This window comes from Lytechinus pictus, chromosome 8, assembly GCF_037042905.1.
Source record: "Lytechinus pictus isolate F3 Inbred chromosome 8, Lp3.0, whole genome shotgun sequence".
NCBI classification, from domain to species: Eukaryota; Metazoa; Echinodermata; class Echinoidea; order Temnopleuroida; family Toxopneustidae; genus Lytechinus; species Lytechinus pictus.
This window is the reverse complement of record NC_087252.1, coordinates 418,924-437,626: the sequence shown is the minus strand read 5'-3', so window position 1 is coordinate 437,626 and position 18,703 is coordinate 418,924. Positions and strand designations below refer to the sequence as shown.

At 37.0% G+C, this 18,703-nt stretch overlaps 1 protein-coding gene across 1 annotated transcript in view; it reads left to right on the top strand.

The window, feature by feature from the left end:
- LOC129266393 (uncharacterized) overlaps positions 1-16,602 on the top strand; it is a 47,855-nt gene extending 31,253 nt beyond the window's left edge. Inside the window, exons 23-38 of the mRNA XM_064103209.1 lie at positions 60-272; positions 1,073-1,222; positions 2,841-2,902; positions 3,369-3,588; positions 4,409-4,562; positions 5,093-5,256; positions 5,641-5,820; positions 6,348-6,557; positions 7,365-7,500; positions 8,618-8,761; positions 10,197-10,351; positions 11,561-11,792; positions 13,599-13,840; positions 14,629-14,740; positions 15,125-15,316; positions 16,409-16,602. Coding sequence (XP_063959279.1) covers positions 60-272; positions 1,073-1,222; positions 2,841-2,902; positions 3,369-3,588; positions 4,409-4,562; positions 5,093-5,256; positions 5,641-5,820; positions 6,348-6,557; positions 7,365-7,500; positions 8,618-8,761; positions 10,197-10,351; positions 11,561-11,792; positions 13,599-13,840; positions 14,629-14,740; positions 15,125-15,316; positions 16,409-16,602 — 2,760 coding nt within the window. The remainder of the gene's footprint in view (positions 1-59; positions 273-1,072; positions 1,223-2,840; positions 2,903-3,368; positions 3,589-4,408; positions 4,563-5,092; positions 5,257-5,640; positions 5,821-6,347; positions 6,558-7,364; positions 7,501-8,617; positions 8,762-10,196; positions 10,352-11,560; positions 11,793-13,598; positions 13,841-14,628; positions 14,741-15,124; positions 15,317-16,408) is intronic.
- The last annotated feature ends 2,101 nt before the right edge of the window (positions 16,603-18,703 follow it).

Sequence of the window (18,703 nt, the reverse complement as noted above, 5' to 3'; positions counted from 1 at the left end):
ATGAATATTCAGGATATATGAAAACAAATTAATGTTTCATTGTTTGATGGTGATGAAAGGTTTCTGCCAAACAGCAAGAGATGGATGGTCAGTTCACCGCTATGAACAGGACAGTGCTACTCCTCAAGAAGTATGGTCAAGCCCTGCCAGAGAGGACCAAGTCCCTCTACGATGCAGCGCCAGGCCGATGGAACAATCTCAAGACCAAGGTCTCTCTGGCCAAGCAGAGACTTGGACCAAGGATACAGGAAGAATCAGCCAGTATCACAAAGGTAAGCTAAAGACTCCCCCTCCCCCCACTTAGGCTATAATTAGAGTGGAAAATATCCCCCGTCAATATTAGGTGGGAGAGCTATGCTTTAGTGCTTCTGACTCTCGCCTTGCAAACAGAGGGTTGTGTGTTTGAATCCCACCGCGGTCTAGCTCCCTTTGGCAAAGTGTTAATCCACACTTTGCCACTCTCGACCCAGGTGCTAAATGGGTGGCAGGATGTAAAAGTCATTGTAGTTTGACTGACTTGAATTTTCCCAAAGGAGTGGAGGATATGCTTACATTGTATGCTGGAATGAGTGATTGAATCCGATAACCGGGTTAATAATATATCTGTAAAACGCTTAGACACGTTCTGATGTATTAAGCGCTTCATAAAAGCGTAATGCTATTATTATATCAGTTGTAATAAAAACTGAGCTTTCATTTCAGGGGTTTATGGGGTGGAAGCGTTAAACTCCACCTCTCAGATTCAGAAGTGAATATTTGTTCCTTTGTGTTTTAGAAAGTTCATCTATTCAAAGTCATTTTAATCTATCTCTCTTTGGTGAAGTAAAGTGTCTTTGCAACTGAAAAGCAAACTGATGTTAGTGTTTGTACTTATTTTCATTCTCATTTTTTTCCTAGGACCTTTATGAGTTTGATGAACAAGTTGAAACATTGAAAATCCTTTCTATGATTCAGATTTTAATGCTTAAGAACGTTTTATTTCAAAACTTACTATATTTTTCTGATGAAACTATATCTCTTCACGAATGCATCCTGATTTTCCAATTTTCCTGATCTCATTACCTCGCTCTAGGACCTTGCTGAGTTTGGTGAACGAGTGGAAGCATTGAACAGCGCCCTCTCTGATTCCGAGGTATATACCTGGGATTGTTTCCTGGACGATGCCTTCTCAGAGATCGACAAGTTTCAGAGAAAACTTGAGGAACTGGACAACGAAGCACAGGTAAGGTCTGCCTAACATATCACCACAAGTTTTATGAAGTATTCTATTCTCTTGATTCTCATTATAGAAAATGCATATATACGGTCAAACCTGCTTTACGATCCACCTGTATAGAAGGACAACCTGTCTACAAAGGCTGCAAGCTTAGTTTCCCTTAAATAAATTTCAGCATTATAACATTCTTATGTACTTCAACCAGAGATAAATCACTTCAAGCGATCTTTTATGTCGAGGTCATATACACACATCATGTAAGGCATTGCCCTTTTGACAATCAGAATGAGTAATATTAATAGCTATGAAAATAGTGAGAAAATGATAAGTTAGTGTTTAGTGATAGTAGTTTATTGTGTCTCTGATTTATGTTAGTAACATTACAGATTTTTTTTTGTAATTTTCCCAAAATAATGACAATGGACAGCTGCAACTATTTTATCAACAGTATAGGTAAATCTGAATGTTTATTAGAGAATATAGGCAGATGAGTTTGCAAGATATGCATATGTATGAGATATCATTATTTGTGATTCATTGTTTATTATTTCACTGGATATGCCTTGTCAGCCACAAGTGTTCACAAATATGTTACCAGCTTTATTTATTGCTTGATATTATTTATTTTGCACATTGTCAATTTTGTTTGCTTAGCAATATTTTCATTTGAAATTTCACAAAATTTGCACTAAACAAAGAAAAAGTCAATATGTAATCTGTTGCTTGACAGTCAAATGAGTTGCAATATGTAAGTGATTATTAAAGATGAAAATACATGTAGTAACTGATATATGGAATGATTTTATTCAAACAAATATAATATTGCTTTGCTTTTGTTTTTGCTCAATGTTTGCATCTATTTTATTGCATGATCTTACATTACCCATTCTACTGTGAGTGGGAATGATTTTTTTTTCAAAGTGTTTAGTTTTGGTCAATGCACTCGACCCAGGTGAGGTGAATGGGTACCCGGCAGGAGTAATTCCTTACATGCACTGAGCGCCGGTGATGGTAGCTCGAGCTAAAGCCGGAGTAATAATAGCAGCGCTTTGTATCCTCTGGCAAAAAGCGCTTTATAAATTTAACTATTATTATTTGAGCTATTTTTACGCAGTGACTATGGACCATTTTAACAAGAGGGTGACTTTGAATCTGTGGTTTCAAACCATGGTGTTATATACTGATATTTTCAATTGATTATGCTTAATTCAGCACTTATAATTGAGAAACAGTCCGAGAATGAATGCACAGTAAAATTGATGCTTTTTAATAAGGATGGAGCTTTAATGAGTTTACTGTTTGTTTTATTAATGTTCATAAATATTAGGCTCATTAATACAGTGACTTATAAGTAACAAGTGTTGAAATTTATAGCTCCCTGTGGCAAAAGTGCCCATTTTCTATTAGATGCTTTCTCAATATACATGCTGAATTCATTGTAATGGAGGATGAAATCTGCATAACCATTCTTTGAAACCACGGTTCCAAAATCACCTTTGTGAATTCAGACCTATGTGATCACACTGTGTCACATCTTGTTCTTGGCAATGAAAATGATCAATGTTTGGTTGTTTTTCTTCTTTGTACCATTTCTCTTAAATTAACTTTTATTTTGTTATGATAGGACCTGATTGAACTTCAAGATCTTTTGGAGACAGCAGTTGTCAACTTCACCATCTTGCCAGAGTAAGTTCTTAACCCATTGACCACTAGAAATGGGTGATCTCTGTACAAGTCTACATGAATTCCAGAATTAAGTAGTTGATATGTTAAGACAATCCATATAAGATTATTTTATAATTCCATTTACAGTAATTCCAAGAGATTTCTGTGGTCCAATAAGATTTCATTCAGACATTAAACCTGTATTATTATTTCCAAGTACAATTAAAGTTTAGAATGTTCAAGGATACCCTCATACAAAGACCAACAAGTCTTTTTCAAGTCCTATATGAAATTCAAAGCTAACTCTTAACTCTTGTTTTTTTCTTTTTATTCAGTAGTATACATTCAGTATTATAATGGCATACACATGCTTACATACTGTATACTGGTAGAAAGTGCTTCGACTTTTTTGAACTACATAGGGTTGACTTAAGCAGATTATACAGTACTTGTTTCACCAACCAGAAAACTTGTCTTATTTTTTTAGGTGTCGTCATGAGCTTCACAATCTTCATGAGGTATGGGATACAGTGAGAACGTTACAGGAGCAGCAGCAGGAATGGAAGCAAGAGAGATGGCAGAGTATGAATACCAAGTATCTCAGAGAAGCTACCAATGATCAACTGACGACCGTTAAGACGTTACCTGATGAGACTCAACACTGGGACGTCACTAGAGGGCTTCAGGAATCTATTCTTGTCATCCAGGTGAGAAGCTTTGGAGTTTCTTTTTAGATTGTTGCTCTGCTTCACCTGTTATTATGTTCTGGACCCCTAGGCAGAACAGAGTGGAAATAATTACCACTCTGAATGGGCAATCCAGCCATTCATATGTATCCGTTTTGTATTTTATTTTGTAATTATACCTGATGTAGTTTGAATGGAAAATAAATACAATACAATACATGTGAAACTTGGGCAGTATGTGTTACGTATGTTGATTATTAATTGACCACCAAAGCATAACATGGTAGGTGTTACATAAAGTTGTCTGTAACCTACAAATAGCTTTACACACGACTGGTGATCCTTTCTTGGTGCTAAATGATCCATCCCTATATAACTGACTTAGTACCTAAGAAAATGTTCCAGTCGTGCATAAAGTTGTACATAACTTGAACAGCTTTATGAAACCCACCAGGATCTAAGACATTGTTGGGAAGTATTTTCAGGCTTGGGTATCTAGTTATGTTACCTTCTGGTTGTAGGTTTTCTGTTTAATAATCTCATTCTGACAATTTATTTCATTTGAAGTGCACTCCAAATAGTTCGCTGTGTGATTATTGTTTCAGTTCATTTCAGGATGATGCAGTTGTAGATATAACAACCTTGATCGAGTATTGAGTAAGGTTGTTAGTTACTCTAAGGTTTCTGGTTGGTTCAAAGAAAATATCTGTGGTAGGATGAGATGTTCTTTAACTTAAGTTTTGCTTTGAATTGACAAACAGTAAAGCATTTATTGGAAAAGATGTGATCGTAGTCATCTTTAAGATAAGATTAATGAAGTGAATTCCCTTTCCATATACAGGCCTGTCTTCCATTGATTGAAGATCTTAGCAACCCAGCCATGAGAACCAGGCATTGGAAGCAGTTAGTACGGGTCACTGGGGGCGCCCTTGTCATCGACAACGAGAGCCTCATCAATATGACCTTTGGCCAGCTTCTTCAACTTGGTCTTCAGAGTAAGTCACAGATTTTCTTTACAATTTCATCGCATCTTTTCACTTAGCTTGTCAGCACAAATCAAATTGCCTTCCTCTGACAGTTATCATATAATAATAATATGCAACATTCATAGCAATTAATGCAATGTTTCCAAGTGCTGCATACTTTTACCCTAGCGTTAGCATGGCTACCCTGATCAGATGCTCGAACATTCAGGGAATTCCTTCCTACTGGTTACCCATTTACTATACCTGGGTGGAAAGTGGCAAAAATGTTTTTCAGCCAAGCATGATCAAGGATTTCACTGATATTGTTAGAGCTCTCAGTTTAGTCAGTGCCATTAACTTTCATGAAATTCCCCCCAACTGATCAAGATGTTGATGAAGTAATCCCAACAATTTCTTGACAGCAGAATTGTAATGGGTCAGTGACTTGAGTCAGCAGTTCAATGTCCATGACAAAAAAGTCAATCTTATTCATTGAAATTTGTTTTTTGTCTGAGAAATATACCAGGTAAATCAATGTTGCTTCCCCCACTTTCTTCCAGACCATGTGGATGAAGTAAGAGCCATTGTACAGCGAGCTGTCAAGGATGTGACCATCGAGAGTGCGCTGAAGACGTATGAAGAGATCTGGCTCAGCAAACTCTTTGACCTTCGACCCCATGTCCGTCATATCGTAGTGGGCACCAGTGAGAAGAATGATAAAGATGTAAGTCAAACCACAGTGTACATGTAGGGGCTCTTTCAGTTCATAAGTCATACAATGATCATTAGTAACACCAGTAGCAACAATATCATTTTACAAGCACTTCTTGTTCATCATCATCATCACCATCACTATCATCATCGTCATCACTACCATCGCCATCATGAATATCGTAAGGTTTGTCATTTTTAATTCTGAGACATTTGTATTCCTTTCAAGCATTCACAGTTCCCCACCTCCTTGACTTTTATAAGACAATATAGAGTGGGAATTTCTGCTTCAGTATTTCTTTCATCATTGTAGTAAAGGTAAACGTTAAAGATATATTTACATTGTTACGTGGTAAACTTTTTCATCTCTTATATTATCTCATTCCTTCTTCTACAGCAACATTCTGACACTAAGAGTGAGATGTCTCAGAGTCAAAGTGACCTTGGAACCGCCATCACCGAGACACGATCTCGACGTCGAACCATGAGCAGAATGTCTGCCCTGACCCTTGGTGCTGGCCGACAGAAGAGGGCGAGTGTCTCCTCACTACCGGCATCTCTACTCAACTTAGGAGATGTAAGATATATATACCCAGTCAGGCAACTTGTCAAAAGTCATTTAGCATGAATCCCACTATAAGAATAATATGCATCTTTTCATTGAAGCTTTCCTGCATTCCCAATTGTTTTGTAAATGGTGACTCTGGTGATTTTTAATGAATAGTTGCCTGGAGGAATCCTGCGGGAAAGATGTGGCTCTGAGTTTTGACTAAGTCCTTATCAGAGAGTGTTGCAATTCTTACAGTGATACATTACCAGTCAAATTCAATTTTAAACATTTCTTCCAAAATAAAAGATTCAACAAATTTTCTATACCCTATTAGACACGATGGCTTGTATAAGGTATGCCCTTCTACACAAATCTGTCTGAATATAGCATAAGTGAACAAACAGAAAATGAAGAGAGGAAAGAAGAGAGGATAAGTAGAAAATATGTAGTATGGATGAGTCAACAGATGAATCATGAATATTTATCTTTTACTATATCATTTTGTGATTCGTATTTATTCATTGTATTGATTATGATTTTTTTTCAAATGTCAGGATTCTGGGAACCTATTCCTGTTGAAGGATACAGACCCTATCTTCACCGAGCTTGAATCCCATCAGGTAGCCCTCCAGGGTATGCAGAGTAGCAGTGCCGCAGGGTCTTTCCTGGATGAAGTCACCAAGTGGCAAAAGAGGCTACAGACCATTGAAGCAGTCTTGACAGTGTGGCTTGAGGTCCAAGAGAAATGGGTGGAGCTAGAAGAGGTGAGTGGATGGTTTTCAGGTCTTTCTTTTTTTTCTGTTGTTAGTGATATGCCCACCTTGGTACCCTGTCAAAAGACTGTGCTGCGTCTTTGAAGCAATCCTACTTTGAAGACAAATTGTGTCTTTTCATAGCTCTGTTTTCCTGCATTCACTATTGTATTGTCTAGGATGAATTGTGAGAATTGAAGGCTGCTTGCGGGATTCCCGCAAAAAGGATGCGGCTTTGACTTTTGATTAGATTTTGATTCTTCAGGCAGGCCCTTGTGTTGCTTGAGTTACAGGAGAAATGGGTTGAAGTGGAAGAGGTTAGAGAATGTCATGCAACATTGTATCTTCATATTCTGTTATGTTGCAGACTATTTTGACTGTTCTTGCCATGTGGCACGAGGTTCAAGGGAAATGAGTTGAATAAAAAAGGTCAGAGGACAACTTTCATAAACAGAGCTGCCAAACAGTAATTTAATGATTTGTAATGTAACTGTAATTTTATGTAACAACCGGATGGGTGTTTCATAAAGCTGTTCGTAAGTTAAGAGCGACTTTAAGAACGACTGGTGATCCTTATGTGCTAAATAATAACCAATGAACATTTAATGGTGAATATCGCATACCACAAGAAAAGATCACAAGTCGTTCTTAAAGTCAGTCTTAACTTACAAACAGCTTTATAAAACGGCCCCTGGGCCTTTTGACATTAATGATTTGATCCATCATTCAGTACAGCATAACCTTACGTCTATAGTGAACCATGTAAACAGAGAAGAAATAAATCACAAACATTAATATCTCTTTATGTTACACTTGTAGGTGTTCAGTGGAGCTGATGTCAGAGCATCTCTATCTCATGAAGCAAGTCTCTTTACGTCAGCAAACAGAGATTTCAGACTTCTCATGAGAGCATCTGAGAAGAATCCAAATGTTCTTCAGTGCTGCCAGAGAAAAGGTTAGTCATTTGGTTTATTTTGGGTTTTAACCCTAATTCTCCTGGGGTATTTTTATTCTTGTCAATCCGGGGGGGGGGGGGGGGGGCCATTATGGCCCCCCTTAAGATCTCAGCCGCGGATTGCGCGATCACAACAAAAATTTGCATGATGGTAGAGATTGACGTAATCTACGCAGTTGCATTGGTAAATTTCACTGAATTCATATATTTTTATTTTATATGAATTAATTTTGCTAATTTATTCATGAAATCATACTTTTTGCTCTGATTCGCTAATCAAAGCTCCTAGAATGCTATTTTTTGGTGAAAATATTCTTTATAGCATTCCTAACAATTGTGAATGAAAAAATTCTGGTACCAAGACCGATTTCTTATGTATTTTATTGTTTTTTTAATTTCTTATGTATTTCTTTGTTTTTTTACTTTTTGTTTTTTATTGTTTTTTCTATGGAAATCGTTCCAGACTTAATTCTGATCATAAACAAGGCAAAATTAATTAAGTTTAATCAGTAAAAGTAGAAATATTGATACATTTATGAATTTTGGCTAAATACACAATTTGCATTGGATTTGTACATGAAATCACGTTTAGGAGCAATTTTTGGTCTGACATGCACTTACATAATGTTTTTTTTTTTTATATATCGCGAAAATTGTCCCCCCCCCCCCCCCCGGGAAAATTAGGGTTAAAAGCAAATTTTGATCTGTACTTAGGGCGTTTAATATAATATAATATGAATGTAAGAACGTTTAATCCAGGTCATAGGATTGTGTTGTTATCATGTAACAAATCTTCCTTTTGACGTGCACTGAAATACCCTTTTCCATTACAAACTTACTGTTTTTGAAATATCAATCATGGATTGTATATCTTTTAAAATAAATGATCGTTTTATTGAAAAACCAAAACAAAAAAATGGATCTAATCATGTGTAATGATTTAATGTCTACACTTGAAAGGTCATGACAAGTGAAAAATTATTGGGATAGTTACATGTACATGTATCTGAATGAAGTTACTTAATTGTAGTGAGTATTAATACATTCAATTTAATTAACAATTTTTGAGGAAGTGCAAATTCCATTTAAATCAATCTCAGTACTTCTTTCCTATCAGCAATCCTTGGTTTGCTTGAGAAGATGAACAGTAACCTTGAGATCTGTAGACGTTCATTGCTTCAGCATCTTGAGAGACGTCGGCAAAGGTTTCCAAGGTTCTACTTCCTTTCAATGGAGGATGTCCTTCATGTTGTGTGCAATGGTGAGTCCTCAAGGTTCTTTATTGTTTGGTCAAAACTTCCTCTCTCCTTCCCTTATAAAAGGTCATGGTTAACGGTGATGATAGTAACAATAGTACCAAATTTATTATTTGTGGAGGCGTCATTGTGTGCTGTTTCAGTCATTTGACTTTTAAACCAAGGGTCGAGGGTAGGAATCCCATCCGGCGCTAATGTCCTTTGGCAAGACACTTATCCACGTTTGTCACTCTCCACCCAGGTGTCAAATGGTTACCCGGTAGGATTTTAGAGTCAATGTGATTAGATTGGCATGTGTGCACCAATAAACGGTTGCATGGCCAGGATACTCCCCAGGGAGTGAAGATGGTGCACTTTATGTGTGGAACAGTGATGGATCCTATGACCGGGGTAATAATAATTACAAAGTAAAGTGCTTGGAAACCAACATATGAAACGCTGTATAAATTTGAATATTGTTATTATTATTATTATTATTATATTGTAAGCAAGTGATTACTGTGTATGCAATTGATTGAACAATCTATAATTTACAAAGTCATTTTGATTTAGCTTTCCATTCAAAGCTTGAGTTCTGCTGACTGATGTTCTTTGCTTGTTAAGAGACAAAGGCAGAGGTTTCTCCTCCCCTTTCACATTTCAACCTTAACCCTTCTAATGCCTAGTTCCCACTGTCACAATTAGGGTCTTGATTGAAACCATGGGCTTAATTATACATGTAGACTAATCATAGAGATCGTATCAGATCATAACAGATCAGTCACTGCAATTGTATTGATCGTAGAATAATTTTGAACGGATAAAGTCTTGTTTTGCGATCAGCTACAAATACCCAATTGTGATATATTTAATGGTTGCATGAACTTGGGAACGAGGTGAGAAATGTGATCGACTCGAGTTTGCAGACAGTACTTTGCAATCTGCATAATGTGTTTGAATCATTCAGGATTTATAGTGATTTTGCTTTCTGTCTTTCCAATCAAGGCTATATGACCTCAATCAGGTGAATCTCTACCTTTCTAAGCTCTTTGAGAAATGTAATCAGTTAGGCCCGTATTCTGAAGTCGGGTTTAACTTAGACCCTGGTCTAACTCTGTGCTAAAATTATGGGAAGCCAAAAGTGTCAAATCTTTCATGAAGTTGTATGTTTCTTATGCTTACTGTGCTCTTTCCTGATTCATCAATGGTGAAGACAATCATCTTTTTATACTTCCTAGACAATTATGAAATTCAATGATTTGAGAGCCAAAGGAGTTGAAATATGATATCTCTACTGTCAGTGATTTATGTAACAATAGGTTATCCATACTTAAACCACAACTTTAAACCTGAGTTTAAGTTAAACCCGACTTCAGAATACGACCCTTAGAGTTTTAGAATACTTTACAATCTGTAGAATGTGTTTGAATTGAGATGTTCCTTTGTGTCTTTCCCTTCTAGGTTATGATCTCAACCAGGTGAATCTCTACCTTCCAAAACTGTTTGAGAACCTTGGTCGGTTAGAGTTTGAGAACAATGCCTCAGAAGCTGCAGAATCTAACTTCCAGGTGACCGGCTTGATTAGCATGCTGGGAGAGAAACTACCCCTTAAACAGGTAAGCACAATTCTCTCCTCTGTTAGTTCCTCAGAAAATGGTCCAACTAAGCTTGAATGCATCTCTTGATCTATATCTTGTCTTTTTCAGTATTTTACCTAGACTTACCTTGGCCTGATAATGCTCAGAAGATTTTTTTCTAACAGTCATTGATGAGATTGTGTATAAATACAGTGTCAACATGTAAAACATGCTCCTTTACAAGTCATCTTACCATTGTAAAAAAAAAAAAAAAGATGTTTGATTAGCTGAAAACATGTGTTTTTAGATTGAATAATTAATCATTAGCATGATGAAACATCACACTCATTACTTTATGAAGATGTTTCCATATGTTAAACCAGTCGCAGTCAGTCTTAAATTTGTGATATTGTCTTAATAAGTGGAAGCGTCGTGATGTAGTGGTTCTGACTTTTGCCTTGCAATCAGAGGGTCGTGTGTTTGAATCCCACCATGGCCTAGCGTCCTTTGGCAAGGCGTTAATCCACACTTTGCCACTCTCCACCCAGGTGTTAAATGGGTACCCGGTAGGATGTGAAAGCCTCTATGTAGTATGCTTAGCGATTGAGTCTTGGAACTCTTGTTGGAATGCTCCCCAGGGAGTGGAGAAGGTGCATACATTGTATGCAGGCATGCAAGGATCCGATGACCGGGGTAATAATTTGTCTGTAAAGCGCTTAGAGACGTCGTTCCGATGTATTAAGCGCTATATAAATGCGGAATATTATTATATTTTTATTATTAATATGATTGATGCCATATTCATGAAAATGTGCAAAATAGCCTCAACTTTTCTCTAGGAGCCTGTAAAACAAAGCTTAGCAATGATTACAGAGCATTTTTCTATGATTGATTGCATTGACTACAATGTACAATCAATCGTGAAAATCAAGCATACGATCTATTGCTAACCTTTGTGTTATGGGACCCAGGTCTGGACCCTATTAGATGGGAAGATAAAAGTTTTCTCTAAAATATTTTATAATTTTAGAAGAAGATGAGTATCATAGCAGGACTATTTTACTATCTTCCTAGGTGGTTTCTTGTGAAGGCTCTAAGGAAAACTAGCTCGGCAACCACATCCCCATTACCAACATTTCCTTGCAGATCGATCAGCCTTGCCTATCAGACATTAGACCATCAGGCTTCCTCTCCAAGTTCTATAATGCTATTATAAGGATTGTATTAATATCTTGTTATCTCCTTTAGGTTGTATCCTGTGAGGGTCCTATTGAAAACTGGCTCGGCAACCTCATCCCCATGATCAAGACATCCCTGCAGAATCAGCTAGCCTCAGCCCTGGCCCACGAGACCCTGGACCTGCAGGCTTCCTTCCAGAGTCCTGGACCGGTAGAGGGGCTAGGACCAGGTCCAAGAAAGGAGAGGGAGATCCACAGTGCTGGGGCCAGGAAAGTCACAGTTGGGAAAGATGAGCGTAAAGGTAAGGGGGAAACTGCATGTCTACCTAAGTCCAAACTTCAACCTATAGCTCACCAGAACTTGATAGGTCCTGAACAAACACTCTGGAAATTAAGAATTCAATTGTTTAATGGAACTCAAAATGTCCCATAACCTGTCTCAAACCTAAACATAGAAACTACCCCCCCCCCCAAAAAAAAAAAAAAAAAAAAAAAAAAGAACTACAACAGACAGACAAAACAAGTTAATATAACCAAACATTGCAATGCAGACCAAATTGTAATTCATGTACATAAATGTATAATAATAAAAGTCAGTTCTTGTGTAGCGCATATCACATTATGAATAACGTCTCTATGCACTTCCAAAGGACTTGGATATTATTACCCCGGCTGTAGCTCGAGCAGCCTTCCAGTGCTTAGTGCATTTCAAGGAATAAGTTCCTGTCAGGTACCCATTCACCTCACCTGGGTTGAGTGCAGCACAATGTGGATAAATTTCTTGCTGAAGGAAACTATGCCATGGCTGGGATTTGAACCCACGACCTTCTGTTTCACAGTTGGAGACTTATCCACTGGGCCCCTATGCTCCACAATATATGCCTAACCTTTGCTTTACTTAAAGGACAAGTCCACCCCAACAAAATGTTGATTTGAAAAAAAGGAGAAAAATCCAACAAGCAAAACACTGAAAATTTCATCAAAATCGGATGTAAAATAAGAAAGTTATGACATTTTAAAGTTTCGCTTAATTTCACAAAACAATTATATGCACATCCTGGTCGGTATGCAAATTGGCAGACTGATGACGTCACCCACTCACTATTTCTTTTGTATTTTATTATATGAAATATGAAATATTTTAATTTTTTCCTCCTTGTCAAGTGAAACAAAGTTTTATTTCTCCCTAAACATGTGGAATTACCATTATTTTAACAGTCTATGGTTAAGTTAAGTTGGTACTTATTGCCGAATTTGTAAAAATTGAAATATTGTATTATTCAAACAATAAAAAACAAAAGAAATAGTGAGTGATGGACATCATCGACTCTCTCATTTGCATATCACTGAGTTGTGCATTTAACTGTTTTGTGAAAAATAAGCAAAACTTAAAAATGTCATAACTTTCTTATTTTACATCCGATTTCGATGAAATTTGCAGCGTTATGTTTGTTTGATTATTCTCTATCGATTCGAATCAACAATATTCTGGGGTGGACTTGACCTTTAACTACTTTGCTTTACTTACTATAGGAGCGCCTTGAGCACCTAACAAGGTGGATATGTGCGCAATATAAATACCCTATATTATTAACATAAAAAACAACAAGATGCACAAAATATAATGTTGTAGGAACCATGGATTGTACTGTCTTTAGCAAAATAAAGCATGTTTTATGAAATTGCATGTTGACATGTGACAGTGTAAGGTTAAGTTTATAGGAGAGACCATAGACACTTTTCATGGTCGTTTTTCATAAAAATTTCTTATAATAACTGATTAAGAATTTCTACAATAAGTTTACTATCAGCCAATCAAATTGAATGATTTCAGTAGCTTTGTTATTGCAAATTTGTTATCATAACAAGTTTTATGAAATGGCCCCCTTCCTGAGATGAAAGGTGACTCTGAATGAAATATGAATAATTATAAAAATGAAGCAGTAAAAATTGTAAAGAACCACCTAAGGGAAACATGAAATGTGGCCTTTATAGATAGCTGGCTGCTTTAGACAGGTGGCACTGACATAGGATTGACTGCATGATGAAATGTTACCTTGATCATCGTTTTTTTCAAACTGTTATTTAAATTATTTTCTTAAATGCAGGAGGTCCAGGGAGTCGTGCTGGTAGCCGAGCCGGGAGCAGGACTGGACAGAGAACCAAGAGACCAAGTACCAGAGAATCCCAACAGGAAGGACCCTTAGAGACTACCAAAGAACCTCCTACAAAGTCATGGATGTTAGAACATGTGACAGAGGTGGTTTATCTAGCGATGCAGATACAGCTTGGTGATCAGGTGGAGAGAGGTCTTAAGGCAGTGGATGGCGGAGAGAAAGACTCACTCAAGGTAACTTTATGAGGATTTTTCACTATAAATGCACCGCACGAATTTGTTGGGCCCCATGGCTCGCTGACATTTTACTTTCAAGTCTCAAGGAACTTTTGACATCAAAGTTGTGACGCCCGGGTATGTGGTTATGAAAATACACATTGTTATGTAAGTGCATGTCAGACCCAAAATTACGAATGTTTTGTCACGAGCACACAATCCAAGGCTGAGATCTTAGGAGGGGGTATAATCAATCCCCTTTCCGACCGGACAGTGACAAGAATCAAAATAACCCAGGACCATAAGGGTTGATAATCATAATATTCCATTTCTATATAGCACTTAATACCTTGGAACAATGTCTCTAAGCACTTTTCTGATTCATTATTACCCCAGTCACCATATCTATGCATGCCTCCACACAGTGTATACACTTTGTCCATTCCCTTTGAGATCATTCCAAGGGTTTTTGAGCATTGGAGATGACATTTTGATATGGAGCGTTGTGGCCCAGTGGATTAGTCTCCAGACTTTGAAATAGAGGGTCGTGGGTTCAAACCCCAGCCATGGCCTAGTTTCCTTCAGCAAGAAATTTATCCACATTGTGCTGCACTCAACCCAGGTGAGGTGAATGGGTACCTGGCAGGAATTTATTCCTTGAAATGCCGAGTGATGGAAGCTAGCTGCTTGATCTACAGCCTGGGTAATAGTATCCAAGGCCTTTGGAAGCGCATAGAGATGTTATGTATAATGTTGCACTATACAAGAACTGATTATTATTATCTATTTCATGGTCTTATTTTCAGGATATCTTGACTAAGATGAATACTAGCATCCAATCAGCAGTGGTGATGCTGAAAGGAATTGAAGATGAGAAAGAGAAGAAAGCAAGACTTAGGAAAGAACTCAGGAAAGAAGGTAAGAATTTGAATACCTAAAGAAACGGGAGGGGAAGTCTCAGTGTTGTGTCCTCTTGAATCGGTTAGGTTGAAAGCTCAGTGAAAGTTTGGTAAAAATCAAAATTTGATCTCAGATCACTGCTTAAGTTTTTACTATTTCCACTTAATTTTATTCAATCAGAGCTGATTCAATGTGCCTGTTTATTAATCTTTTTGGTATACAATATACTAAGAATTTCTTTATTTCTTGTGCCTTTTTTTTTACTATATGGTGAGGTGTGAATTTGTGTGTTGTTTCAATGTGTAGGGCATTTTATTCAATTAGTTATCGTTCATTTACTCCAAATGGTTAAGTGAATGTAATATGAACCTTACTTGATGATCATCTCTGTTTCTCCTCCAGCAAATAACAACATTGATAATTCCGCTGCGGATAATAACAGCACGGTCGTCTCACAGACTGGCAGACAGAGCTCCCACTCATACCGAGGTTCACAATGGAGTCTTAACGAACCAGCAATCCCTCAACCTGCCACTCCCATCCAAGAGGAGGGCAGTATGCACTCTGTGATCAATGAAGAGGCTAGTGATGTCAGTAAGTATTTTTATTGAGGTTTGAGAATGGTAACAGGGCCATGTCTTAAAGAGAGAGTTGCTATTGATCAGATCAACCGCAACTATGGAAAGCCAGCAATGCCAACATAAAAAATCTCTGCTGCAGCAATAAAACAAAAAATTGCATGAAAATTTTGAAATGGTCAATAATGGTCTTTATGAGGGAAGGCAATATCATTTCACAGCCTACGCAAATTGTCGCATTTCCATCACTGAGATTGATATATTTTGTTGATATCTGTCATCGGTACTATCATTGAATACAACTGATGGGAAATGTCACTGAATATAATAACAGTAAGGAATCCCGGTTATTGAATGGGGACTTGTTAATGAAAATTGAGTTGATTGCTCACTGCGTGTATGCAAGCTCTCTGTTAAAGATCTCCATACGATGGCCCTAAGCCATGTTTATCAAGCTGTAACTAATCACGGCTCAGGGTACTATTCCCGGCTTGTGACATCATGATGTCGGGATTCATGGCATTTTCGTTAATTTTGTGTCATTGGTTGGAACTATCTTTGGTCACATGACGAGGTGTGGACCAATCACATGTTCAGATTATTATTACATGTATGACGGATATTTTCTTTATTATATGACACCTAGATTGATCCTTGTGATTTGATTGGTTGTTTGATATCGTTCATTCAGCCCATTTTGCAATGACGTCATCAACTGTGCAATTTTGGATCCATTCATCATGCAATTTTGGATCCATACGATTTTGTCCATTGCACTCGCGCACCAAGCTCAAGCACCAGCAGTGCGCGTGTTGTAGTGACATAACAATCAACAGACCAAACTTGCACTGCATGAGCATGTTTTGCATCAAAATTCATGAATTTCATATGAAAAAAAAAAATTTAGGTGTCATATAAACCAAATAATGAATGTTTTTCATTCGTACAATGGACAGAATACTTCATTCGGTGAAAGATGAAATAATGATCCATTCAAATCGGTTACGCCTCGTTGAATGGATCATTTCATCTTTCACCTCATGAAGTATTCTGTCCATTGCACTCATGAACATTCATTATTTGTATACTATCTTTTATCCTTGTTCAGCTGGTGAAATAAAGAGCCGTCCTGTGGACACCATGAAGGTCGTCCTTCCTCCGGAGAGGCCAAAGGTCAAGGTCGTCGTTGAGGAACAGGTCGATCGGACCGAGTTGAAGCTTCTCCTCTTCCCTGCTCAGATACAGAAGATTAGTAACCTAATTTCCCTCATGGCTCATCAAAGGGATGTAATCACCAGGTAAGCAAAACACCCCTAATTTTCATAATGGAATAGTCCTAAGATAGTAATACCATGTTCACATTTACTCTATGGCGGCCGTACGGCGAGTTGAAAACAGCCGTTTTAACATTTTTGTACCAGCTGTATATAGATGGTTTGAATTAAAATTAATAAAACGGCTGTTTTCGACTCGCCGTATGGCCGCCGTAGAGCAAATGTGACCATGGTATTAATGTAGTGTAATTTTTTAATCCACTTCTAGTATAGAGGGGTTGTAAACTTGTTTGATTTCAACCTGATCTCCCTCATAGCCCATCAGAGGGTTATAATGAACAGGTAAGCAGAACACCCCTATATCTCAGAATGGAATAGTTCTAAGATAATAGATATAATGTGATTTTGTAATTGACTAGAGGGGTTGGAAACTGGTTTAGTTTCAACCTGATTTCCCTCATGGCCCATGAGAGGGATGTAATAACAGGTTAGATTAACCCCCTATATTTCATAATAGAATGTAAATTTGGAGTTCACTGTTAATATAAGGGTGGGGCAAAAACTGGTTTGATTTCAATCTCCCTTTTCTTATCATCAATAGGAAGTATATATAAGTAGGTAAGTAAAACACCCCTATACCATTTAGTGGAATGTTCATTAGGAAATTAGTTGTCATGGAATTTGGGTACTCTAATAGGAGGCTGAAAATTGGTTGAATGTAAATCCCATTGTCTATAGCTCATAACTATGAAAAGCAACCTAATATACATGTACATGTAGCTGATAAAAACAGCCAGATATCTTAGAGTCTAATAGTTTTGCAACGATATTCTGGATTTATTATGGGGAAACATTATATTGCATATTTCAGTATCAATGATCACGAATTGTGAATAATAAATCCTCGATGAAATGTTAAACTATGACTTCACAATTTAATATATCTTAAGCTAGCATGATCCCTGCTATTATCCCTGTCATTAAGTGTGAAAGTTCGTAAAATTCAGACTTTGTTAACCTTCTTTTCCCTGCCAAACTATATCTAGCATGGTGCCCTGTTTGGGAGGGGGAATGGGGGTGACATACTTTGGCTTGGCATCCATTTTGAGAAAGTTCTGAAAGAGGGTTTAATGCAGTTTATAAAATGAAATTTTTCATTCTAATTGCAACAATCTCTTCTATGAATCTGTGTGTATCTAGTTTAAACTTCTTTTTTCCTTTGAGATTGTTTGAATGTAACTTATGAAATATGAAAAAGCATGAATAAACAGGATTCAATTTTACGGTTGAAAATCAAAGGATAAATAGTCCAGTTCTGTAACACAAAGGTTAGCGATTAACTGTTTGCTTGTTTTTCATGACTGATTGTACATTGTAGTCAATGCAATCAATGGTAGAAAAATGTTCTATGATCATTGCTAATAATAATAGTAATAATAATTATGATGATGTTGATGATGTTGATAAAGATGATGATGGTGGTGATAATGATGATGATGGTGGTGGTGATGATGATGATGATGATGATATGGTGATGATGATGATGATGTTGTTGATAATGATGATGATGATGATGATGATGATGAATATGATGAAAATAATATTTATAATAATAACAGTTTATGTATCCAGGATAACCACTTCATTTCCTAAATCTGTTCCCCCATCAGGCCCTGATATTATCATTACCCTGACTTACGGGACATCTCTTTATTACACTTCAAAAGTCTCCCCTCTTTCCTTATCTTTCCTTTTTTTCTTTCTCTCTTTCACCCCTCACTCTCTACATTGGTCTTGTTTCTCTTTTTGCACTCCCTCTGTATATTGTATCTGTATGGTGTGGTGTCGATGACTATGTATATTTTGCTGAATACATCCATAGAAATTATATGTGCATCTTGAAAAGAATTTGTCTGCATTAGCATTGATAAATATATATACATGTATGCAAGTAAAACGTATAATATTGTGTTTGTTATTTTGTGGGACGTAAAAAATGTAATTTTTTTTGTATGGTCTCTATTAGGAGATCTATACAATTTTTTTTATTCTACATGTAAACCCTGTCTTATTTTAGCTTGTTTAAGAACTGATTTTTTTTTTATTTGTAATGAATGTGTTATGATTTC